At 36.3% G+C, this 26,939-nt stretch overlaps 1 protein-coding gene across 10 annotated transcripts in view; it reads left to right on the top strand.

Annotated features, from left to right (window-relative positions):
• lama2 (laminin, alpha 2) overlaps positions 1-26,939 on the top strand; it is a 151,084-nt gene that overhangs the window by 82,203 nt on the left and 41,942 nt on the right. For 8 of the 10 annotated variants that reach the window (XM_017411919.2, XM_017411918.2, XM_017411917.2 and 5 more), the window contains 13 exons: positions 7,193-7,404; positions 12,249-12,355; positions 12,834-13,106; positions 13,682-13,862; positions 14,674-14,810; positions 15,912-16,043; positions 17,008-17,112; positions 19,688-19,831; positions 22,229-22,405; positions 23,113-23,298; positions 23,486-23,604; positions 23,925-24,042; positions 25,263-25,415. In XM_017411919.2, coding sequence (XP_017267408.1) covers positions 7,193-7,404; positions 12,249-12,355; positions 12,834-13,106; positions 13,682-13,862; positions 14,674-14,810; positions 15,912-16,043; positions 17,008-17,112; positions 19,688-19,831; positions 22,229-22,405; positions 23,113-23,298; positions 23,486-23,604; positions 23,925-24,042; positions 25,263-25,415 — 2,044 coding nt within the window. The remainder of the gene's footprint in view (positions 1-7,192; positions 7,405-12,248; positions 12,356-12,833; positions 13,107-13,681; positions 13,863-14,673; positions 14,811-15,911; positions 16,044-17,007; positions 17,113-19,687; positions 19,832-22,228; positions 22,406-23,112; positions 23,299-23,485; positions 23,605-23,924; positions 24,043-25,262; positions 25,416-26,939) is intronic. The other 2 variants (XM_017411921.2, XM_017411920.2) reach the window with 1 other exon arrangement.

Raw genomic sequence — 26,939 nt, 5'->3', positions numbered from 1 at the left:
AGTTGACTGACATTTTTGTACCATTAGCTGAGAGCTTTTTTTACCAGCCCATCACTAATGAGAAGTCTCTCTCTCTCTGGATGGTCGTCTTGTTAAAACTTCAGGCTATACTGTCATGTGATGACGGAGTAAATAAAGTCTTTTCAGCAGCCAGGCTGAGTGAAATGCACTACATTAGGTCTGTTTGTATCAAGCTAAAAGTCCCTGCAGCACAAATTACACTAACAAGTGTTTTATTTTACTTTGTTTTTTTAGTAAATATCGTTTAACAATGTTAAGCTAAAAACAAGCTCAGTTGCTGAGGGTTTAATAGGTTGTCCAGATTCGTAATGTTGTTGTAGACTATTGTTAGAATTATTTGTTTTTGTTTTTTGTGCGCACACATCAAATAAAAAAGATAAATCCTGCAGTTCTCCAGTTTTACACAAAGTTTGATACTAAAGGTTCGTAAAACAGGTTACAAAAATGCTGAAAACATCTTTTAATTCAACCATTTATGAACAAATTCTACGTAAGAAGTTATGACTGATGTGTATCTATTTTTATCTGCATAGTTGCATAAACACAGTTTATCATTTTCTAAGAATTAATTGCATCTGAAATTAGTCCCAAGTTGTTTTTGTATTTTTAAACTTATTAAAAGTTAAGTTTAAACATGTATTATGAGTGTTGGAACATGTGCTTAAATTGTTCTAATCAACAGAGGGTTCAATATGCCTAAATAGGTAATGTATCTACAAAACCCTAATAAAAACGTTTAAAACATTTAAAACAAAATGATGTTGACAGTACATCCCCTTTGATAATTAGAAAACTTCATTCCAATCATTGCATTGGTTATACAAAACAATTTTAGAGCTTTATATAGTTCCATTTTAAAATAGCTAGCCTGTGTACAGTATGATGGTCTTCACTTTCCCTTTTATAGTCTGCTTAATTCAGAGTAACTGTATGTCACTGCGAACCAAAACACTCTTACTGTATTTAAATAACCACTGGGCACTTTTCCCACTGCTGTAATATTTCCATCATTACATCTTCTTTCATTGAAGTATAAAATTCTGCAATTTTGTATTATTATTATTATTATAAGTGACAGTTTTGTTTTCATTCTGAGCAAAGCAGGTGAAATAGTTTTTATATGCTGGTTAAATGTCAGTGTTAGCTGTTTTTGTGAATGCTGATTCAGCCATGATTTTTGGTTTTTCTAACTTCTATGCTTCTCAGAATATTTAACTTTATTTACAAAGAAAATTCCCCAAAAAAATCAATTTTTCAGTTCTTTCAAAATCGTTGCTCTCTTTGAGATCTGCCGAAGCATACTTTCTCTGTTGGTATCTTAAGCTCTTTTTATCTTTTAGCTTCACTTTAGCTAGTTTCAGCTTTTTCACTCTTTTGCTTTTTGCTTTAATATTTATTTTTTTGACACCGTTTTGCTATTTTTATTTTTATCTATAGCCTATAAATTTTAGCTTTCGATTACGGTGCTGATTTTAGATTTTAGCTTCTGATTTACTAATTGTAGAGTATAGTTTGCATTTAACTAATATTAGCTTTTAGCCATGGTTTGGCAAATTTCAGTTTTTATTGATTGTTTTGCTTTTATTTACTGTTTTGTTAATTTTAGGTTTTAGCTACAGCTTTGCTAACAGCTGGTCTCTTCTTCTTGTTTTAACTTTAACAATTCAGTTTTGTCTTCAGTAAATTTCTTCGGTCATTCAGCAGTCAGGATTCATGTTTCTTTAGTTATTAACGGAGTTCATCACAAACATTGTGGTATTTTACTGAATCCTTGCCCCACTGCAAGCTGTTTATATTTGGTGCGGCTGGAGGACACGGACCCTCAGCTCAGTTCCAAGCATAGTCTGCATGCCTTGCCTTACTGTCCAGGGCAGCATCTCTCTGTCTGCCTTTTAGTCTTTTTATAAACCTAATTTTCCTCTGACTTTATATCAGCCCCTTTTTAACCCTGTCTCTGTGCGATCATCATCTCTGCACCACTCTGCATTTACCCAGCAACCAATATGCTTTAGCATTGACAGAAAGTCCATTAATGCAACCTGAATGCTTCAACTTTCTTCTTTTCCTTTGTTGAATGGTCACATGATCAAAAATGTCTTTTAATAGACCATTTGTGGTGCTTAGAAGACAGTGATGTTTAAAGTTTAAACACGTTTATTTCTTGTTCAGCTGAAAGTCCAGAATGATCCACACTTAACGTAATTGTATGTGCTGTTCTGATTTTATAAAATGCCTCAGTTCACTCCTAAAGTAAAGAAAAATAGACTGACAGTTGTTTAAGTGGCTCAGGACAGATAGGAGTTAATGTTATATGAAATAAGGTTTTATAACTAATGGCAGAATTAAAGAGGCAATCAGCAGTTGTTGTTTCTTGTTCTATTAGTCTAATTGATACCTTCTACCTGCCATTCCACTTCATTATCTACTGTATTTTTGTAATGTTGTTTGTGGAAATTAATTGTAATACGGCAATTTGTCTGTATTATGGGCTTCAACAAAATAGCCACTCCATTCATTCCATGCTAATAGACTATCCACTTGCTGCTAAAAGGCTCTACTTTTCAATTTTCTGTCCATAAACATCCATTTAAAATATAGCTGAAAGCCCCCACAAGCACCTGCTTGGCAGATGAAACCCAATGAGTCAGAAGCTGCTATTTAGGGTTTGCAAGTATATAAATGCTCTCTCATATAAGGTATTTCACATATTGGAACCTCAATTGAATTAACTCTGTGCCAATTAGCTGCTGATATGACTACTGTTATTATTTTATATAATTTTGTTAAATGAAGTTTATTTTACCAGCCCTGCAAATGGGAATGAGTCTACAAACATCACAGAGAGAGGACCAATTTGATTCAAATCCAGACCCCAAATTAGTCATTTTGTGAGCCACTCTTAAACTCAGTCAGAACAGCAGACTTGAGTCATGTTTTTTTTTTCTTTTCAAAGTTTTCTCACAAAAAAATCAGATTTTCTCTGTAAGATTTTTTAAAAGGTTACCAAATGTCTGTTAAAGTAATTGTTTGGACTCTTTCTGTCATTTTTTTGTATTGAGCCATTTTTAGAGGACTTTTCTCCTCTTTTTGTTGGTTAGTTTGTTCATTACGCCACTTAACTTTGACTTATGAGCTGCTTATGCACAACAGACACCAAAGATAACACTGTTTGTATTTTAGTGCCAACAAATTGATTTCCCAAAGAGCATCTCAGATCAGATGCATCTCTCAGGTCCTATGTCCTGTTCTGGATTTTTTAATTTTAATGAAACACACAATTTAAAAGTAAAGTATGAATTAAACATATGAAATGTTATTTTGAACTATATTAAATGGTGCAGTTTGAAAGAGTTTACTCGAATAGTTTTACAAATTCTGAAATGTGGGTCCACATCCAATGTAAACAAAGCACTCGGCTGAATTCGCCTGGAACCACATGGAAGTTTGAGACACGAGTGACATTAGGATGGCCGTAGTCTGTGTAGGCAAACAAATATGACCAATAAAATTAACACTTGATCTGTTTTCAGTCACTTTGGTTGTTTTCGTAGGTAAACAAGCTCATGTGGTGGTTGGCAGTCGGCTGGCCACAAATTTTGCTCACAAGTTTTTAATTTCAGGATATGTTAACCATCAATATGAGAAAAATATTGTACAGATTTTGTTTTTTTATATATTTTTTCTGTCTAGTCTTTATGACTTTGCAAAGAGTACCTTTAATGAGCTCTCAAAATGACACCTAACGCAAACAAAAAAACACTGTTTTTATAATTGTCCTTACAAACACTTCAGCACTATCAAAAATGTATGACTTAAATTTTATATTGATGCCAGAAAAAACAACAGACTTAATTGGACTAAAATCCTACCACAAAGAGTGGTTAGAGATGCTTGATATTTAGCAAAAACATCAGTGATTCAATCAAATATTGTGTGGGCTGGATTTACATTGTGTAAACAATACATGCGCATTTCTCCCACTGGGTTTGTTTTCCTTTGAAAGATTTTTTTATATATATAATTATTTAATCTGTTTTATAGAAAGAAAAGTTCAATTAAACCTAATCTAGTTTTTCCATTAAGTGTTTCAATAAAAGTAGTTGACAGTCCTGTTGTTCAGACATTTAGCAAACCAGTAATGAAGACAACATAGACATAGAAATCCAAGATGCAAAAAAAACAAAAAAACATACAAAAACCCGATTTTCATTTGAAATATTTTTGAGAGGCTCCACTGCCACAACATGAAGCTGATTGCTGAAATTAATTTCTAGGGTGCAGTTATAGTTTTGCCTGTTGGCAGCAGTGGCTGGAAGCTTGTTATTATAACATCTTTTAATGTCTAAGAAGAGGACTTGACAAAAAGACTTGAATTAAATGCTTTCTGCACAAAAAAAATCACTGAATTACTAAAAACACAATCATTTTCTGACTGTTTTGTGACAAAACTGCATGACTGAACTTGGTTTGTATCAATGGACGTAAAAGCAACCGCAGATGAGTTAAGGCATCATGAAAATCAAATTTTACTTAATTTGAAAGGCAAATTTTAATTTTTGAGCAGGAAAATGCAGAGATATTGCATTTAAAATGCCTAAAATGATACAATACTATTTACTATTTTATATAGTAAACCTTCACCACCTCTCAAGGCCCCAAAAGAAACACGGATGTACTCAGTTAATCAAATAGAAAGTGATTGAATAGAGCAGAATTGACGTCTGAAAGTGGAGATTTATATCACAAATAGGACCAAATGGGAGCACATACACCCACCTTCCACACCCCTCCATCCTCTGCTCTCCTATCAAAAAATAAGATTGATTCTAGTACAGTTTGCCACTTGACTGGGAAGATGCGATTCTGGCTCAACACACGCCAGCTACACACTTGCAGACACACCTCTGCAACTTTCGTGCACACACACACACACACGCACACACAAAAGCTAATAAACCAGTTCTATTGAGTACCAAGGAGGGTCAGTGGTAATAATGGCTGGCTCCTCTTGACTCTTTCCTTCTCTCGGTCCTTTCTTTTCCCTCCTCTATAAATTCAATTCTCTTCTCAATGTGAAGACCTTTCCACCCTCTCAATCTCTCCATCTCCTCTCTCTCTCTCTTTCTCTCTCACTCTCCCTCCCTCCTTCTTCCCATCTCTTTTCATCTGCTTTTTTCATTTTAGTTCCCTTTTCATCCTGTAGAGCTTTATTTCAGCGAAGGCTCTCTTTATTTGGTTTTAGTGGCTCTTGTAACCACGCTGCACTCCAAGGTTAATTCATTTTGTCACATCTGAACATCCTCAAATTATTATTCAAATTGAGACTCTGACAAAGCAAAAAAATAGAAAAATAAAAACAAAAATAAATACATCTTGAAACGGTTTGATAGTTAATACGTTTGTGACCTTGCCTGTTTTTCCTCTTTAGAAACAATCAGATGTTGTTATTGACTAAAACCAAAACACTTAACATAAATCCATGTTGTTTTTTTATGTTTAATAGTCCAACCCTATCAGAATTGTATTTAAGAACAATACATACTTAATTGTTTATGCTGGTTTTATTGCAGAAAATGAGAAAAAGGCTCTCATTACAATCATTTAAGCTGTTGATTCATCTGTTTATTGTTCAGAAGGTGTGGGTTGATAAAGTTGATAAGGTGACGTGAAGTTTGTACAATTTTCCTTATTTTTTCAGCTTGGTGAGAGCTCCGAAGAAGTCCCCTTAATAAAGCTCTTTGTTGCTTTCTGTTTCATCTCTATCTGTGATGCTGCTTCAACAGATGGGTGGGAAGAAAATTGTACTCTGCACCACAGACTTAAAAAAGAAAATCTGCAAGTTTAAAGGACCTAAGATTTCTCAAGATGTAGTGTCTCCTCTGGGCCCTGGTATAAACGCACTGGTTCATTTCCAGTTGTCTCTGTAAAAACTGAAGCATCAGTATTATTCCTTTTCTTCTCCTAGGATGGAAATGCTGTTCAGCCTGTTCTGCCACCTCCAGCTGAAAATCAGATTTCTCATCTTGTTCACACTCAAGATGATGGAATTGTTCAAAACCTCATTATCTGTCGGTGCTTGGTTCTGTTCTGACCTTGTTTATGTACCAATAAATTAAAATCCGTCTGTGCGAGTCTGACAGGAGACTGTTTTATTAGTAATAAAACTGTTGCCTTTGGGCATTTTGTGTCTCTGGTCAGAGACAATTTGTGATAATGCTTGTGATTCCCATGGACTGGCTGAAATTCATTACTATTTTTTTTTTGATACCTGGATCTAAATTGTCAGGTTTGTTTTTGAACGACACTAAAACTAGTAATTTTGTTTTGAGAATTATGTGTTTATGTTATCCTCAACAGAAGCTGAGGTAAATAATAATTTTTCATTGTATATATCAATTTTTGTCTTGCTGAAATCTAAAATTATTGTTCTGCTGTGGGATATTTAAAAGAAAAAAACGAGGTGAGCTGCTGTATATTTTGTTGCAGACTTGAAAGCTGAGGAAAACTATAATTTTAAATAGCATTCACTACATAAAAGCAAAGCAAAGTTGTATTTTCAAGGGCGATTGGCCTACCAGCTGCTTCAAAGGAGAAAATAACATCTAAAAATAAAATGACATTTGATTGCTACAAGTTGGAAGCACAAAGCAGAAATGTGATTTGTTCCTGAGATATTCTAACACCTATGTGTGTACTGTTTATGAATTGTGATGTTCCTCTTGTGGGTGCAGAAGCGTGACAAAGTACCAATGTAAACTAGAACAGCGCAAACTTCCACCAGGGCCATAGTGTGACCAAAATTTGATTAAAAGTCAATTGTTTCTTTTGACATTTCCTGTAAATGTCATTAAAATCTGTTCATTAGGTTTTAGGAGATCTTGCAAACAGACAAACAAACCAACCAAGACTACAAACATGACCTCCTTGGTGGAGGTAATTAACAAAGAGGACTACAGATAAGTTGATGAAGCTTAAACTCTTACTACTTTCACATTATGCACCCTTGCAGACATTTTTTAGTAAAGTTGCTTCATCTTCCAATCGTTTTAGTTTATGTAAAATGTCCAAAGATGTTTGGAGCATTTTAACTTGGAATCCCTCTAGAACATCTCTGGAAGCAACTTGTGAATCATCATTTATCAGTTATCCTTTCATTTTTCTTCTGCCATAGATGTTCCAATGGATACTATGGCCAGCCCCGTGTACCAGGGGGGTCCTGTCAGCCCTGTGACTGCAACAGCAATCTGGATCTATCCGTACCTGGCAGCTGTGATCCAATCACAGGCCAGTGTCTGCGGTGTCGCCAAGGTTACAGTGGGACAACTTGTGACAGCTGTGCTGATGGTTTCTATGGAGACGCCGTTACAGCAAAAAACTGCCAGCGTAAGTAATCTGATGTGATGATGAAAAGAACTAGGACTGCCCTGAGTCAAATTCAGTGATCTTAAGGTTATTTTAATTGTGTCAAATTTTAATTTACCAGAATCTGCATCACTGAGTTTAGTCAAATCCTGATCTCTGTTTCATCTTCAACACAACTTCTGAGTGACAAATTTTAAAATCAGCAACTTGACATGTCTGAAATATGACAACCTTTTGAGCCAATAAGAAGTGAGAATTATTCAGCTTTACTAATTTGATTAGACACCTAAAATTGAAATACTTGGCTAAATACAACAAGTCCCCTCAACTAATTCAGGTTGAGGAGACAATTTTTGTTTAAAAAGTTTCGTTCCTTTTTTGTGATGATGGGGTAACAGGGCTCACGATGCCTAAAACGTGCTTAAAAAACAATTTAGTGAGATACCAGTTAGCTGCAACTAATACACTAAAAAAAAACTAAAAGCCTAGCATTCCTTGATGGATTGAATCTCACCTGCTGCATTTTATGTCAGAGTTTGTGACTAAGATCATCTTGAGAAAAGAGAGTTGTAGCCTTTTTAGGCAAACTTTGAAACACACTATTTCCTGTGATATTGTAAAATGTCATGTTTGGTGTATGTGTGGTGAACAACTCCCCTACAACCACACCAAATTTTAAATCAGTAGTTATAAAATGTACAAATTATGACCATTTCTGTGTTAGCTAATATCGATTAGCTGTAACAGCCATCTTGATTTGGATTGACTCCAAATGTTAGCCAATTGTAGATGTACAGCCAATGATTGTTTTCTGTAAATTTCATTACAATTCATCCAGTGGTTCATGAGATACAGCTTCAGACATGGGCAGAAACATTATTGCCTGTCGCTGAAAGACAAGCAATAATCAGTAATTTAGTTTAAAAATAACCAATTTGCCAAGAGCAATTCATTTTGTAACATGACAGAGTTGCTCACTTTACATGTCTGTGGTCAAAGCTCCTCCTGACCTTCATACCAAAAAAATAATTAAAAAAAAAATTAAAATTAAGATTTCTAGCCTTGTATAGGAATTTTTAACTGTGGGACAACTTGGATTTGTATAAATTTTATACTTTTTTGTCTTTATTTGTAAGTTTTGAACAGTAATTTATATGTTTTCATTCCTAAATATCAAGCCTCAGTACACCTGATACTAAATAAACAAATAACACATTTATTTGGAGCAGTTTTTCTCAAGACTGTCAACAAACTAAGTGTTCAGAATATTTTAAAGAACTTCACTGAGAAAATCACTGGGACTTGAAGAGAAAACATGCTTTTCAATGGCTCTTTATGAAGAGTGCCAGCAGTGCAGCTTTTTGTATCTCAGCAGGGGTGTTACTCTGAAGAGCACTGTGTCCTTATGAAACTTAGCTGAAATTATTTAAATGATACCTTTAATACGTTCACTCAAACACTGAGTAGATAGTACACCATCTGGAGTGTGGATGTGTGTGTCGACGAGCAGCTGTGTCAGTAGGAGGTGTGATGTCGGAGCAGCCCACTGACTGCCAGCTGTGCTTAAAAGTGAGAATAAAAACTATACCTGTAAAGGAAAAAAAGAGAGGGGGAGGGACTGAGAGGCACAGAGATGCGTACAGATGGCACTTGTTTGTGAAACCTTCATTAAAACCTGTGCTGCTGACAAAAACAGAAGCACTGAGGGGAAGACAGACGCCTCACACCGAGCAGCAGACAAGCAGAGTGATAAACAGACAGATAAGTGTGTGTCAGAGCAGCATAAAAGCAGCTAGACAGACTGACAAAGGGTATTAATGTGGATTTGATAGTTCATTGTTCTCCACTTGTTTCCCCCTCTCCACCCACCTAAATAGTTATTGATTAATCAGCCTGATCTATTGCTCTCCTGCAGTCCTGATCAGCGGCTTGTGTCTGGGAGATGGAGGGTTCTTATCGATCGTGTATGAATGACAAAAGACCACCAAGAATTATTAAAAGACAACAACTCTCTCCCTGCCTCCTTCTCCCTATCACTCCCAGTTTTAATGAATTTTATTGAGTGGAGCAGGAGAGTTCAGGCCGAGTCCATTTGTGAAGTATTAGAAGAAAAAAAAAATCCTTTTACATTTTCTTTTTACATCACAGTTCTCATTTCAGGCCATTTTGTGACTTTCAACAATAATGCTTCAGTTTAATTCCTTTTGAAAAGGGAAAATGGTTTTGATTTTTTTTGCAAGCAAACTTGACCACAAAGCAATTTGTCTCCTGAATAAATTCAAAGATAAAAACTCTCCAGCCATTTCTCACATTGGGGAAAAGTCGTTTGAAAGTTGTTGCAAGCATTTGTCCAGCCACCAGAACTAAGTAGATGTGTAGCTATTCAGTAATTTACTCCTGTGTGACTGAAACCTAATGAACATTTTGCAAATGCTTAAAACATTTAATCAATAAACTCTTTGAGGAAACTGACATTCTGCTGTTCTTGACTGGAGAAATGTAAAGACTGTGACACGTGTATGTGTAGTTTTGCCTCCCTCCACAAATAAAAGTAAAAGAAAATAAATGGCCTATAAGAAAAAGTAACGACCCTGATCCAGTATACAACAAGTTTTAACCAACCAAAGCTGAAATCAGTGATGCCTTTAATTAGCCAAAGCCAATTACAACTGGAATTTTTATTACAGGCAAATGTCAGCGATTTGCTGTTGAGGTAATGGGGAAAAACATATTGCCTTATAGTGTGCATCTATAATAATAATAATAATAATCATAAGGATCGATTTTACATTAGGTCCAATTATATTAGGCAGCAGCCATTTTTGTTACACTTTCCATTTATAAAACATCTTATTAGTTTGCTTCTTAGGGGAAGAGAAAAAGTTGCAAGATAAGACTTATTAGACTAAGATTCTTGTCCTGAAAAATGATGAAGTTATAGCCGCTTTGCTCAAACTTTGTAAATGACATCATGCACAATCTTATGAAATTTTGTGAGAGCTGTTAGTGCTTAAAGTATTTGTTAAAGATGATTCTGCTATTAACGCACCAATTTTAGCTCAATATCTGTAAATTTACATTATGGTCAACTTTTTTTGTCTTGTGAGGTCGATTAGCTGAGTCAGCCAGCTAATCTGAATTGGGTTGACTCTGAAAGTTATTCAGTTGTGGATGTATATCCCATGATTACCTTCTGATAGTTTCAATAAAATCTAACCTGTGGTTTATGATATATTTTGCAAATTCTACAGACAAACAAATACACACACAGATTCAGGCAAAAGATTATATTGATTGCACAGTAATCAATATAATTGAATAATTTAATACATGAAACAAAAATACATTTTACCCTAACTTTCGTTCCTTAACAATAACCTCATAAATTTGCCACAGATTCCAAACATTGGAAAATTGGCCATTTTTATAGTGAAAAATTAAAATAAACGTTGAAAATATATTAACTGAATACTAATATCATAAATCGAGTTCTGCACACTGAAAAAACTAATGTTGGTTTGTTAGGAAAAGAAACGCACAGCCGTTATGACAGATTTAAAATAAACACATACAATTTGTTGATCTGACAGATGGTTGATGATGAATAACACATTGTTTTTCAAGAAAAAAAAAAAATTCTTGAGCCAGTGCTGGAAATAAAAACACAACAAAAAGCAACATTTCATCCCACAACAAGACCTATATTGTAGCAATTCAGAGAAGTCCAGATGGTTCCTGAAGGGTGACAGAGTCTGAGACAGGCATGCATGTGGATGTTTCCCTGCATTTTTCTGTGTGTGTGTATGTATGTGTGTATATATGTGTGTGTGTGTATTTATACACGTACATGAACATAGCACATGTGGATGCTGATGTGTAGGAGGGCGTGTGTGCCCTCCTTCATACCATTTGTTTCTGCACCTATCTCCGTTTGTGTGGACATCTGTTGTGAGCTACCTCCATCTTCCCTCGGACTTTATCATCTCACAGTCGTGTCTATCCTTCTTCCTGTTTTACACGCGAGATGAAAGAACGCCAGGAGGCAAAGCAGACTTGTACCCGTGTGCGTTCCTGCAGTGTGATATGAAGCATGCTACTGATTTCATTACAAAGTGTTTACATTATGTGCGTTTCTGTGTGTGTACCCGTGTCTGCTTGTAACAGCTTATGTAACAGATGGAAGGTGTGATGTTCAAGTTTTTAATTGTGTATCTAAGAGGTTGATTGGCGTAAATAGGTGTCATTTGTAGTCAGCAGGGATTTAAGCTTATGAAGTTTGCATAAGAAGTTGTGAAAAGTATCATAATTAGAATTTAAAACAAATTTATTTTCATGCAGGAAAGCTCCAGTGCATGCAGGGCTCTTGAAACCGATTAGAGACATCCATGAGTAAAATTGAGATGGGTTTGAGACACCTGCAATGACTCTGTGACTATTTGGAGAGAAAGTCTGTTGCACAAATTCTTTAAATATGTTCTAAATTCATTGACAAGTCTGCAACTGCAACTCAAGTGAGGAAATTAAGAACTCCTAACGTGGCCCGTCATTCTGGACTTCCTCATGGATGCTGAATACTAGCAGTTGCAGCTCAGTGAGATATTATCTTAACAGGCTTGTTTTCCCCATTGATTTAGTTTTTTTTTTTAAAAAAAAAACCCTGGTTAAATAAAAACATTCTGGCAAAAAGTACTGAGAATCTATTTGGGTTTTACAACACTTCCTACAAGTAAGACACAAAAAGATAATAAATCCTGTTGCAAGTCTTTAATTAGAGCTTAGCTCCTCTTTAACACACTTTAGAGAAGAATTAAGACATGTTTGTGATCGTTCGGCAGTTTGATTCCTTGTTTCTCCTCTCCTTTCAGCCTGCCAGTGCAACACCAATGGTTCTGTATCTGAAGTTTGCAACAAGGACAGCGGTCAGTGCCAGTGCAGAGAAAATGTGGTCGGGCGACAGTGCAATGAGTGCATGGTAAGCATCCCTTGTAGTTATGGTTCTCATATGCTCAATTTTTATTTATTTATTTTTACTCTACAACAGTTTTCTTTGTAATATTTTACTCTTCCCGGAAAAAGAAAATTTACAGTAAAAACATGATAGAAGCTGGAAAGCATGATGACCCTTTAACCCTCAGTGAAGTTATTCAGCAAAAATAAGTGTCCTATAACTTTATTTTATTTTAGCCATAATACTGAAAAATGTTGTTTTTGTTGTTTTCAGTTGTTGACATGAAATGTTGTTAAAGTGAACTGACTTTTCATTTAGTATCCACCTACAAATAACATTTTTTTTTTTTTTTTTTACATTTTATTGCAAGTTTTACAGCAATTGCACACTTTTAAATGTATTCTTTTTTATTTGTTTTCACTTGAGTTTATTTAATTTTCATTCATTGTCATTGGTTCTTTGCCTGCCTCGCCTCCATCCATCTGTGTTGTGATTGGTCCAGCCTAACCGCTGGTGGGATGCTGAGCGGGAGGAGTGTATGCCTTGTCGCTGCAGCCCTTACGGCTCTATGTCTCAGCGCTGCGATATCGAGGGACGCTGCAACTGTCGCCCCAGCTTCGTGGGCCGGCGCTGCGACCTGCGTCGCCTGAGCTATGAAAGGCGCGAGACTCGGCGGCCCGTGGAGCGGGTTCCCATTGAAGCTGTGCACCAGAGATGGGGGGGCCCCTCCCGTACGGGGGGTTGTCCCAGGGGAGCGTACAGGCCTCAGACGGGGGTAACACACGCTGCATGTGGATGGCAGTGGTGTGTTTAAAGCAGCATGGGTGTGTTTCTGTTTTAACTGGTGTGCAGAAATGCTCCAGATGTGCAGATTTTTATTGCAGGAAAAATAAAAGAATCACTTTTACAAGGGCCTGGATTTGTAAAACATTGCATGGAACTGAACATTAAGGATTGCATGACTTTTATTTGTTACTTTTAAAAAGAATATGAATGTAGAAAATCCATACCTATTGACTTATGCCTAAAAAGCGTTATGCTCTGTGCTGTAGAAAAACAATTTGTCGATGTGAGAATTCAGTTCCCTGAATCAACCTGCATGGCACTGTTTTGGCAAAGCACACACAAGGTTGTTCATTCTGAGTGTCAAACAACTTTTAATCCCACATCTGAGCTTGTTTGTTGGCTTTTAATTTAAGACGTAACTATTTTTTTGGCAATTTCTCTGTTTCCTCAACGACTGACTGACTTACTCAAGTTCCAAAGTCATAAGAACAAGATTGTATTTTATCCAGCCCCAAAATTTCTACTCTTGACTCACACATAATATATATATTTTTTTTTTTCTAGCCTCAGACTCACGGCATCACTACAGGTGGAGCGTGTGTTCCATGTCACTGCAACTCATTTGGTTCCAAGTCGTTTGACTGCGATGAAACGGGTCAGTGTCGGTGTCAGCCGGGTGTCACGGGACCCAAATGCGACCGATGCTCAAGAGGATTCTTCAACTTCCAGGAGGGTGGCTGTGCACGTAAGGAGAGACCCTTAAAGGTTGACTTCATGTCGTTGTGCTGTGATTTGTGCTGAAAGTGATGTTAGCACATGCAAAAATGCTATTGTTAATTTACATGATTTACCAACCACCTTTCATGCTAAAGTTGCATGTAGCAACCATCTTGAATTTGATTGAATTTTAATCAGTTATAGATGTACATTCAATGACCGCTTTCAAAGTGCTTATATTTAAACTTTCTTAAACTGAAGTCAGCAGGCTTCCTTTAAGTTTTAATAAAAACATTCAGACAATAGAGATTTTGCCAACTTGGCATATGAACATATGCAGACTCACACACACACAGGCAAAAACATTATCAACCTTTCTTCTTCTGCAGTAAGCAATAACTACAGTCACATCTAACAAAACATCAGTGGAAAAAAAGGAATAAAGACAGTATTATGACTAATGTTAAATAAGAGGAAAGTGCAGAAATGAAATAATACAAACAATTCATTAAATTCATAATTCTGGGGTCATGTCAGGATTTCTTTCCCCCAATCTTTTGTTTCTTTTTAATTCTCCTCTCTGTCCCTGTCAATCATCACACTTGCTCCTTGTTCTTAATCAGCACACCTGTTCCCACTTACCCACTCAGGGCATGAAAGTCAGCCTGAGTCAGAAGGAAAGGAAAAACTGTAGGTTATTGAATTTGAGCAAGGTAATGTAGGAAAACTGTTTAGACTTAGACGATTTGTCTTTATTAAAAATGGATAAAAGAAAAAATGTAAACGTGCTTGCTGTGGTACGTTTCATATAATTTACTTGCTGCTTTCCTGTCTTGCAGCTTGTCAGTGCAGTCATGTGGGGAATAACTGCGACGCAAACACCGGTCAGTGTATCTGTCCTCCTCACACGATTGGTGAGAGGTGCGATCGCTGTGTTCCAAATTACTGGGGCCACGATATCGTAACTGGATGCAAGGTAATGAATTTATATTTTAACATTATTTTAACACTTTGATGGGGAAAATCAAGAAATCTTGGAGATAAACTTGTTGCTAAATTTACTTTCAATCCCTTTTTAGCTAACTGTTTTGCCAAGCCACTATTTTAGACAATATATTAAAAAGAAATCAGCCTTTGCCAGGATTTTTCTCTGTGCTCTGACTGATGTCACAGCTGATAAGGTACTACCTGTTAACTATTTGATAGAACATTACTTCAAAAATGACCAGATTATCCATTTAAGTAATACTGAACTTGCTCATTCTCTGTATTTTCTATTCATATCACCTTTATTGCTTCAAGTCTGATTCTTCTTCTACAAGTTTTTGTTAAAACAACTTTGCTCAAAGGAATTGGAAATTGTTTTACATTGAAAGTACATTATCAAAGAGCCTTGAGGCAGCTTTTAGCAGTCAACCTTTTAGCTGTAGCAGTGCATTACTACAAACATAAAGCAGTTTGAACTTGAAAACATGTTCACCCTCAGTTTCACAGCTGATTGGTGCAGAGAAATGATTCAGGAGCGGTGAGGACAAAATGAACATGAAGACAACAGAATGGTGTCAAACAAAACAGAAAGGTTGAATAAAAGGTCAATGTTTAAGTCCAAAAATCAAAAGTTTAACAAATTACAAATTGAGGATAAAACACAACATAAAAAGCTACATGACAGAAGCAGGAAAAATGCAGAAAACTAGACAGAAAATCAATTTGTCACCTTACCAGTAAGAAAATTATTGCTTTGGTTTTTAAAATACCTCAAGTCAACTGTGACCATTTCAGGGTTTTTTATCTGAAGGTTGGAATTCTTCAGCTTTTCAATCTAAAACAAAAACGAGAAATTTATCTTCAGACATTCCAGACAGTGAAGAGTTTTTAAGAGAAATCTGTTTCAAACCTCGTGGTATGTAAAACATCCAAGTTCATTAATTAACTGCGAAGAAGTCGGTCTGCAAATATTCTTCATTTATTGAACCCCCTCTAGGCTGTGTGTTAATCTATGAAATGTTTGCAGCGAATGATGAAAACTACTGACCTTTAGTGGGTTTTTTTTTTGGCTCTGTGTGCTTGGAAATAGGATTGTGGCTGCAACGTGATTGGCTCAGTGACCCAGCAGTGCAACGTTAACACAGGCTGCTGCTTCTGTCGCGATTCCTTCAGAGGAGAGAAGTGTGATGAATGTCAGATCGGATACAGAGACTTTCCTCAGGTATAAAATCAAGATTTGAAATATTTTCTTGTACTGTCTGCTTTTTTCCCCCCTCTTTTACCAAACTAAAGCAGTGAGATTCCAAAAAAAAAGTGGTGAGATTAAGTTATTACAAATCCGAAATTCTAACTTGATACACTTTTAAGATGTCATAAAAAATCTAGATAATTCCTACAGTTTCAACAACATATGTGTTATATATTTGTTAACGCTTGGAGTGTGTGTTGATTACACTCAGCTACTACCACAACAAACGTTAGCTCAGTATCTGTAAAAGTGATAGAGTTAAAGCCTTTTTTTTTGTTTTGTTTCATTAGTTCAGTTGGTTATGGTGGCCATATTGGATTGGTTTGACCCCAAAACTTAATCAGTTGTAGATGTTAAATCCTATGATTACTTTGATAGTTTCATTAGCCTACTGAGCTGAGACCCTGCGTCCTCCTACGAGGTCATTGCGTTGAAAAAATGCACACCACACACAAACTTGGGTGTCAGGAGGTTAAAGTCTGTCCAGTAGTTTGAAATATTCATGCGTACACACTGTCAAAAACATTATCACCCTTTCATTTTCAGTGGTTGGCAACAAATATCTTCATATAACCACATGAGTCACAAGTTAATTGAGTTCTAAATTGCTGCTGTTTTGTTTCTTTCAACTTGCCTACACTTAAGTTAGCAGGCTCCCTTCAATTAGGTTTTATTGGGAACTTTTATACATTATATTGACATCACTTTATTCAAGCAAGAAGAATCATAAATGTCATCAGTGATATATTTTTTTAATTACCTGTAGTTGGACTAATCTGATTTTTAGTGTACCCTTTAATTCCACAATCTTTTTTTTTTCCTTAAATGAGCTCTGTATGTTTGAAGCATTAAACTTTGGTCATATTCTAGGAACTCCTCTGAATTCGTTGTTGTCACCCCAAAAGCTTGGCGTTGTTTGCATCCATGTTTCTCACAGTGCATCCAGTGCAAGTGTGACGCTGCAGGATCGGACAGCCAGACCTGCGACCTGGAGAGAAAAGCCTGTGCCTGTGCAGACAAGACTGGGAAATGTAGCTGCAAGGTAGAGCATAAAAGCCCTTTTGCTTTCAATGAATACCTTTTGCCATGTTTAATATGAATTATTCTGTATTTCAGATTCAAGGTGCTCAATATTTATGGTCGTAGACACAAAGAGGTGGATTAACATTCACTTTATTCTTTGGAAAAAGGCAGTTTGATCACCGTAATCCTGGTTGACAGATCATCAGCAATATGGTTCAGATCTCTTTGGAAATGCTGGGAATACATTCTTGGATCACTTCAGTATATTATTGAAGAAAATGTAAATCATTACTGTGTGACATCCATTCTGGTAAACTGACATCTGTTAAAACATGATGTGTATAAATATTCTTCAGTGTTTAGGTAAAATAAGGTATGAGATCGGTGACGCTGTTCAATTGGAGTTAAACCTATTTTAACTCTTATTAGAGACATTTAACAGATCATGATCATTCTATATAAAAACATTAAAACATACTGAATTTTAAACTTTCTCTTTTTGATAATCTATTAACAGATTCATAAAACACAAACAGAACATGAAAGACTGACTCGGACTCTGACTCTGTCAGTTGGCACTTTGTCATCATGTGCCGTTTAAAAGAAAAAAAGCTGCACATTAATGCTTACACAAACACACATCAGGACATCAGTGCCGTGGCTTTCGAGGTTTTAGATCACAGTTGAGTTCTCTTGACAGGTTGACTGCTTGCCACTCAATCATTTGTCACCTGTCCCTTTGTTCAGCTGTTTGAAGGCTGCTTATTTGACTGTTTGTACCTCTACACAAACAATTTAATTCTTTATTCCCTGCTGCTAGAAATAAATTCCATGCATATTTTCTGTCTTTTTCAAGCTCCACACACCTACAAATAAATGATGGTGCAATAATCTTTTAAGCTGCAGCTAATATAAAGCCTATTATAAGACAAATACGCAGCCAAAAAAAAAGAGGAGACGTGAGTAAACACAAGATGATGGCAGTCAACTTTGTTTGTAAAAGAAGGGATTTGACAAGTTGTGCACTGAAAAGATGCTTGATAAAATAAGTGTTCTCCAGTCTGAGAGCCCATATTGCAACTGTTAGATTTAGTCAAAGTTTTTGATCTTTTTGCAGTAAAACGTATGGAAGATCTTGTCAGTTTAATTCTAACATGGAAACAAATCTTCCGGAGTACTTGCGATGTCTCTCTAAGACAGTGGTGTCCAATCCTGGTCTGGGAGGGTCAATTTGCTGCATGTTTTAGGTGTTTCTCTGCTGTGACACACCTGAGTGATTAACAGGCTTCTGCAGAGCGTGAAGAGCAGAGAAACAACTAAAACATGCAGGATAGTGGCCCTCCACAATAATGACAAAGTCTATACGAGCGCCTAAGGAAACTCTGTCATACTTTATCTGAATTTTTGTGTTGTCTTTAGGTACTACATGAAAATAAATAAAATTCTGACCAAAATGAATAAAGTTAAGAATTTCTGTGGAATTGTTGGAGGAAATTTTGAAAAGCATACCAGGCTGATTCAAGCATATCAGTTGCTTTAAATGGATTTTATTGCTGATGGATGCAGAATAGAGACACGAGTAGATGAAAATGCATCAAATTTCAATAAATAACATAATGGGCCAACATATATACATATATAGCCAACGCAGCTAGAAGAAAATAAGGTTAAAAGAGGAGGATTCAAACCTCAGTCTAACTCATCTACACTAACCTTTAGTTTTTATGCTGAAGACCTGGAAGATGAGGAAAACGTCTGCTAAAATCTGTTTGTCCAAGACTTGAGTATGAGATTACCAAAAACTGTGTTTTTGTTTGTATTTTTATTCAGTTGTGAAGTTTGAGCATTGTTTTTAAAGAACTACATTGTTCTCACACAACCAAATTAAATTATAAATACTTGCTGCCTTCATTATTTCTGTTAAAGTTGTAGGTTTCTGTAGAACCTGATGACAAGAAGTACAGGCAATTCCTTCTTTTAAATGATGTGTTTTGGAGCAAAGACGTGTCTGAGACATGCAGGTAGCGTAATTATTGACAAATAACAAATCACTTTTGAACTGCTCTGGGATCAGACAAGCACTTTTGTAACAAGATGAGACAAAATAGCATCAGTTTTTTTTTATTTGTATACTTAACAATAGTCAAGCCTTTTTTTGCAGCTCGAACATTTTGGCAAGATAATTTGTTACTGTTGCTGCAATGTATAAAATATATTAATGTGTGTGTGTCTATAAGGCTTAATGTGTAAACTTTATTGTGGTGTATTTTAGTAGAAAGCGATTATTTCTTTTGCACTTACAAGATTACATTTGTTTTATTAATGTAAACACATTAGCAGCACCTAATTAGGGTAGATAATTTATCCATTCCCAGAGGGGAAATTCACAAGATGAACATTCTAGCTAAAATATTCAATCTTATAAGGTATCTACTCGTGTCCTACAAGACGATGCTTCCTAAGCGTACTTTTGTCCTACATTCCCAACCAGTCTCAAGAAGAAATGTAGAAAAAGGGTCTCAATGAAAAATTTAATGTCAGATATTGGCACAGAGTATTCCTTAATATACTGTCTGCCTTTCTGTGTCTTGCAGGAAAACGTGGAAGGGCACAACTGCGATCGCTGTAAATTAGACACATTTGGATTATCTGTGAAAAATCCACTAGGCTGCAGCAAATGTTATTGTTACGGACTGACCCACTCCTGCACAGAGGCACAAGGACTTGTAAGGATGAGGGTGAGTACACACCTTTTAATTATTTTTATTGCTTAAGAGTTTCCTGTTGAGAAAAAAAGGATTCTTAAGCAACCCTTGATGTCTTCTGAGATGTTTGACATAATGTTTAAATGACCACAGTACTATTAGAGTTTGTTTTAATGACTTTGAGCCGAATCAGATATGGATATGGAATCCTTTTTCGCACCAAAAAAACATGTATAATATAACAATAGCTATATCTACAATTTAAAAAATGCACTATTATTTTGTTTTTAAAATATTTAAACTATATGCCTTTTTTAAAGCTGGACTTTTAAAATGTAAGCCACCCTTTAATTTTTTTTCCAGATGCACTACGAAGTTGTTTTTCAAATGGTTTAAATGATTCCTGTGTATTGTAATTAAAATAATCTAAATCTATACACATTTCCATATTGCATGAAACAAAAACAGAAGTGCGTGGATGTATGGACAAGTGTTCGTTACCGACTGAGTATTTTAAGTAACCATCTTTCATTGGGGAAATAGTTTCTTTGAGCCATAAACTGCTGTTTCTGAGAGAACCATTCGAATGGAGAGGCTTCATTTGATCAACAAGCATTCACTTCATTTATTGTTGACAGAGCGAGATTCGGGGAGGGAGAACTGGTCAGAGAAATACATAAAAAAACGAAAGTTTATTGAAAAGAGGGAGATTTTCTCTAAACCACTGAATCGTGAGATTACACCAAGTGGAGTGGGAAAACACACACACAAACACACACACACACACACACTCTTACCATATCTAGACTTCATACACTCACTATACAAACAGCCCACATACACATTAACTCACATTACACGGGATAACATGGAAGTTGGTGCAGAACAACATATACGTACAGACACGTTTTCTCCTTAAACAAGAAAAAGAGGAAAAAGGACATATAGTAATGTTTGGTGGGGAGGAAGGTTCTCCATTTCCTTTCAGAGCTCAAATAAGAATCGTATCTTAACACAGAACTAAACTTGTTTTTGATTGAGCTGATTTAGCGAGGGAATATACGTGAGGAATTGAATGTATTAAAGACGGGAATAAGCAGTGTTCGATTTTGCGATTATCTTTATGAAACAACCAGTATTACCAAGCTAAAGTAACTTTTAAGACTGAGATTCTGTTCTCTCAACCGAAAAGCGTCCTCCCATAATGCCTCAGATATTATTCACACAACATCCACATACCAACACAAGACAGTGTCAGAGTTCTGGGCTTGGGCAGATGAATCTATTTTTAAATTAGTCCGCTGAGCCACAACCCACAGTCAATAATAAACCCTGATATTATTCAAGCAGTATTGAAATATCAACACACAAAATGAGAGATGGAGGGAAATAGAAAGAAGGGCTCAGTTTTTCTCCAAAATGCCAGTAATAATTCAAATGGTATTCAGCATTGATGGCATAGCAAGAGAGAGACTGCCACTATAAGATTGAAGTAATATCCAAACAGAAGTGGTACGCTGTGAATGACTGATGATATAAATATAAAACAACTTAGACTCAACCTTTGCTCTGACTCAAACTTACTTTTTTCTCTATAAATGCTGACCAAGGTTTTACTGTTTTCTTTAGTGCTGCATTTCAGTGACTGAACAGCATCGCCATCATGGAAAAAAAAAAAAACAAGTCGGAAAATCACTTTATGCTTTTTTGAAACTTGTGAAAAAACAAACTAAATGTTTTGTTTATTGAGTTTATTAAAGCTGGTATTTCAAGCATTTTGTTCTATTAAAAAATATTTGAGCATAGCCAAAAATGTTAATAAGTGACATTAGATTCCTGTGAAATATAAAGGTTATTTTCTGTTAAATAAAATGCCGATCCTCATACCTAGAATGTTTAAAACAAAAAGACCTGCTCGGTGTGATTTGAGTGATTTGTTGAAATGAATAGCCAGTAAAATGGATTTTAATAAAAGCCATGTTCCAGACTGACCTTTGATTCGTTTAACACTTGAACTAACTTTTGTACTTGTGCAACAACAGTTTCAAAGGAAACGTTCTGTCTGTTTTTCAAAATGTTTGTGACATCTTTTGTTTAAACCGCAGTTCTCCACCCTTTCAGCAGAGTGGTTTTCTTTGTTAAAGAGAAACGTTTGAGGTCATTGTACAAACTCTAATATTACTCAGTGCCTCTTAAAGCATGTTACTACACAGACTAAAGAAAGCTAAAGAAAACGTGAAATATTTATTTTAAAAAAATACATTAAATTAAACAAGCAATAGTTGTATGATTTGTTTTTTATGGGTCCAAAACTAAAAGTAATTTTTTGAGTTGGTTTTGATTTAATATGCAATACATCTGCTCTACAGCAAAGAAAATATCTGAATATTTGGTGTTTTATTCAGTAATACTTTCCTTGTTGGATTGTAGTTAACTCTAAGGCCAGAGCAGACCGTTCTTCCCTTGGTGGACAAGTCCAACACCATAGAGAGGAGGACCGGAGTCAGCTTCCAGCACCCCGAGATCCTGGTCCATGCAGATCTGGTCACAACAACTCTGTCTGAACCCTACTACTGGAAACTACCAGAGCAGTTCACAGGCTCTATGGTAAAAGCACTGTCCTTGTGTTCACGATACATGATATTTATAGGTATTACAATTAGTTGACTAACATCAGGATGAGGCATGTTTCAGTCATTTAACAAAGTCAAAATGCAGAAGCAATGGCTGAAGAACTAAGTCCGCTTTAATGCTTTCATAGTAATTAAGAGGGTAAGTAGCCTCCAGATGCTACAAATCAAATAAAGTAGTTTTTTTATTGATAAGCAAACATGAGCAGCTTTGTAAAAACAGATGTTTTCATGTTTGTGCAAACTAGGAGAAAAGATTTTGATGATGACTTAAGAAAGCAAGTTTTGCCCAGCAGTTTGGGAAGCCTTCATTTTATATAGAGAAATGTTTGACACAAGTAGAAAAAGTTAAAAAGCTGAAGCTAAATTCGGGCAATTTCTACAACTTGCATCCAAATCAGTTGATCATTACCACCTAATTTATACCAGATATTTTTGGAACAAAACCCAGAACATATTTTTCAATAAGAAGCTTATTTCGAGTTCTGGTGAAACAAATGCTTTGGTTAGGTTAATGCTCCTGTTCATATATGATTATTTCTTGTCATTAGCAGCTAATTTAGACTGCTGGTAGGTCTAAGCTAGAGTGTTTTTGTTATAAACCTTTTGCATCCAATCAATTTCCAGTGGCTTGAATTTAAATCCATTCAGTCCAGGTGATTGTTTTCTACTGTCTCCCTTTAGATCACAGCATATGGTGGGCAGCTGAAATATGCCGTTTACTTTGAAGCCAGAGATGAAACTGGTCCTTCCTCTTATGAGCCTCAGGTTATTATTAAAGGTGGTCCAAACCACAATGTCGTGCTGACACGCCACATCCAAGGACTTCAGATCGGACAGCTCACCCGCCACGAGATCGACATGACAGAGGTACAATAGGCTGAACGTTAAGAAGAAAGCATGAAAAGTGTTTAAGGTCAAAGTTTTTTCAGCTTATAAGGAAATGAAAGCAGAATATAGTCTGTATTTTACCTCAGCCAGACTCTGCCATGCAGACAGGATTTGTTGCACTAAATAATTTGTCAGAGTCTTTAAAAGTGTGTGTTTGTGTGTAAAGCACGAGTGGAAGTACGCAGATGGTCGCTCTATGACTCGAGAGGACTTCATGGACATTTTGTTCTATGTGGACTACATTCTAATTAAGGCGTCACATGGCAACTTGATGAGACATAGCCGGTAAAACACAGAAACACACCACACACACAGTTTCATGCACCTCCATAAAGTGTGCCTCGCTGTTAGATGGGAAATGTGACAGCTGAATTAAGGATGTCTTCAGAGAAAACTTTTTGCTTGTGTTCTAAGCTATGATAATGAAACTGTTCACTTCTGCTGCTAATAATCAACGTAGCCTCTTCTGTGTGTTATACATCCTCACTTTAGATTTTTAGATTTTCCAAATGTCCTTAAAAAAGAAGAATCCCAAAGAAAACCCCATTGTAATGTTGGCTTTCTTTTTGTGTTGTCCAAATAAATTTTTGTCCTTCATCTTTCAGTATTTCAGAGATCAGTTTAACTGTGGCAGAGGCAGGATTTCCAGTGGAAGAAAATGAGAAAGCCTATCAGATAGAAAAGTGTGACTGTCCAGCTGGATACTCTGGACTCTCCTGTGAGGTATGCACAGAATTATAGTACGTGCACATATACACGCATCAAAACACAATATCCAAACTTTTTCAAAGGGTGTTTTATTAGAACTCCAGCCCATCTAAGCAGCTTCTGTAGATGGCAAGTGACTGAAACATTGTGCAAGTCTGACATTTTTGAAACTGTTGGATATGAGGATGGTTTTTTTACACCTATGTAAGTACAAGGCACTGCATCAACATAAACACAAGTGTTTGTAGTTCTGCGAGCATCAAGTACTCATTTCTGCTGTGACACTGAGTGAAACCTGGAGGACTTGGACTCGACTTTCAGTGATGTTCCACAAGTTTCCAATTTATATTTACACTTCTAAGCCTCAGTTATGTTTTTAATTTTGAATTCATTTTACCTGGTTTAATTCTCACTGAGCATCTCCTCTCAATTCTGATATTTTTTTTGTCAAAGCAATTGACCTTCAGCCTTGTTTTGCTCTTTCCTTTAAGCCTCATATAGAAGTTTAATGAGGATTTTATGGAGACGGCTTCTGACACACAGACACTACACTTCTGAGTGATTCTTCTGAACAGCAGCCATTTAGGTTTTATTATTAATCTTAGAGGAACAGTGTTTTCCTCAAAACTTGTTACTATACTTTTCAATGTCTCACTTTGTTACTTTGTATGCAGAGCAGTCTGAATAAAAGTTTAACTGCTCATAAATATACTGTTCGGGGGAAAAAGCCAAATAGAAGCTAAGCAGTAAACTGCAGCTAAACTTAAAATGTTCAGGTCATAGAGGGCTCAGCTGACAGATGGCTCTTCTATTTGTAGCTACCGTCGTTGCTAATAAAGTATTTTTAAACGGGCGTTTAGTGCTAGCAGAGGGAACAGATGGCTCTTTAAATGGACTCCATTAATTATTACTGAACAGGAGAGGGGGAGAGAGTTACCTTGCATGTCTGTGTGTGTATGAACTGATCTGTATGCAAAAGTGGTTGTGTGTTCAAAAGTTACTGAAGTGAATAACTCTTAATTGTGTGTATGTGTGTGAAACGGAGAGCAGTCAACTGTTGCCTGGTGAAGTGACCATGAGTGATAATTATGTGGGTCCACGCCTGCGTGTGTTTAGGGATGCATTTCAATATCACACTCCCGAAACAAATCATCAATCAAAGCTGGATCTGATTGTGCTTCTGATTTTACTATTTTCTAAATATCTAATGTTTGTTTTTTCTTGTGTCTGTGCAGGAATGTGCTGCAGGTTTCTACCGTCTTCGTTCTGGGTCGCAGATATCCGTCCCAGCATCCAGAGTGCCCACCGCTGCTGGCATGGGCAGCTGTGTTCAGTGTCAGTGCAGTGGGCACTCTTCCACTTGTGACCCTGAGACATCCATATGCCAGGTAAATGAGTGTGTGAGGAGCTCTCTGTCGCTGGAGACAGAGCCATATGTCGGGTTTTTCAAGGAAAGAATGTCGAAAAAGTGTGTGAGTGCGCATTGGGAAGGATGTCAGATAGTGTAATTAGCCAGGCAATAATTAACAACCACCTGGCTAAGCCACATGTTTTATAATTTTATTTCTTTTAGATATGACCTAAAGCTACATTCCTACTTAAGAATTTATTTATTGCAATTAACAGAATCTGAGAAGTTGCAAGAGAGAAGAGTAGTGTCATTGCTTTGATTGTGTATTAGCTTCCAGATTTTGTGTATTAATCCAGTTAAAATACTACTGCATTTCAATTAGCACCCAGGAAACTCATGGAAACTTAAGTTAGCACCGACACAGTCAAGTCTGACTCAGGCTGTTGGAAAATTGCCCTAATTTTTCCTGTTGTGTTCCAAACGGGAGACCACGTATAAAAAGTGAACATATCCTATTGGTCATAAAAATTAGGAAAACATGATGCTATTTTACTCTAAATGAGACTGCAGTTCACAAAATAAACACCCCAGTGTTTTGCAGAAGGCCTGAAACTAGCACTTAAATTTATGAAGTTGTAAGAAAACAATTTGTCAAGGTAATTATTGAGTTTAGGTTCATTTTCTCACTGACTCCAACACAAAAAGTGTTGTTGCAACCATTGCACCCCTCCTGACCATTAAGATGGAAAGCATTTAGCTTTATTTGTCAGATTTTATAAGAACTGTCTTCCAGCATCTTTGGTATTCACACTTGGTCGACAGAAGTTGTGCTTAATTATGCGTGATGGTGTTTTATGTTTGTTTTGAAATATGGCCTTTCTGGTTGTCGTTACTTTTCTGTAAATTTATCTCACATTTCTCTGTTCCCCTCTTTTACTCTTTTTTTTTTAATCCACTTACCTAATATTTTTTTTTATATGGTATTATATTCAATACATTTCTCTTCTTTTCTTTAGTCTATATGCTTTTTTTTCATTAACACCCCCCTTTGTCAATTTCTCCATTGCCTCCTTTCTCATTCTCTTTACTTCTGTTTAGATTTTCTCGTAGTAATTTGTTTCTTTCGTTCTTCGTCCTTCCTCCCACTTGTTTTATTTCTTTCTTACTTTGCCTCCCAGCCATTTTTTTTCCCTGCCCATTCTGATCTTGTTTTCCATAACAACATCATTAGCATTTTCTAGTCGAGCAGGCTAAATTGAAAGCACTAAACGAGTTTGTTTCTGTGGTAATTAGCAGTAACGAGAAACTCAGGAAGTTAATGGAAATGACTTGCCTCGTTAAGAGACAACTTCCTGTTGTAAAGATTCGGGTTCCCAATTTCGACAAACAAGTCGAACACGTAAGATGAGCCTTGGGGATATGAAGGGAGAGCAATAAATTTGTGTACAGTAGAGGATTGTTTAAATTGTCTGAGTTCATTGTGTGTTGGAAGCATTGTGTTATCGTTTGTGTTGCTGAGCATTGTGTAATTATTGGCTCTTAAGAGTTAGGAAAACTTGCT

This window comes from Kryptolebias marmoratus, linkage group LG19, assembly GCF_001649575.2.
Source record: "Kryptolebias marmoratus isolate JLee-2015 linkage group LG19, ASM164957v2, whole genome shotgun sequence".
NCBI lineage: Eukaryota > Metazoa > Chordata > Actinopteri > Cyprinodontiformes > Rivulidae > Kryptolebias > Kryptolebias marmoratus.
This window is presented reverse-complemented; position numbering and strand designations above follow the sequence as displayed.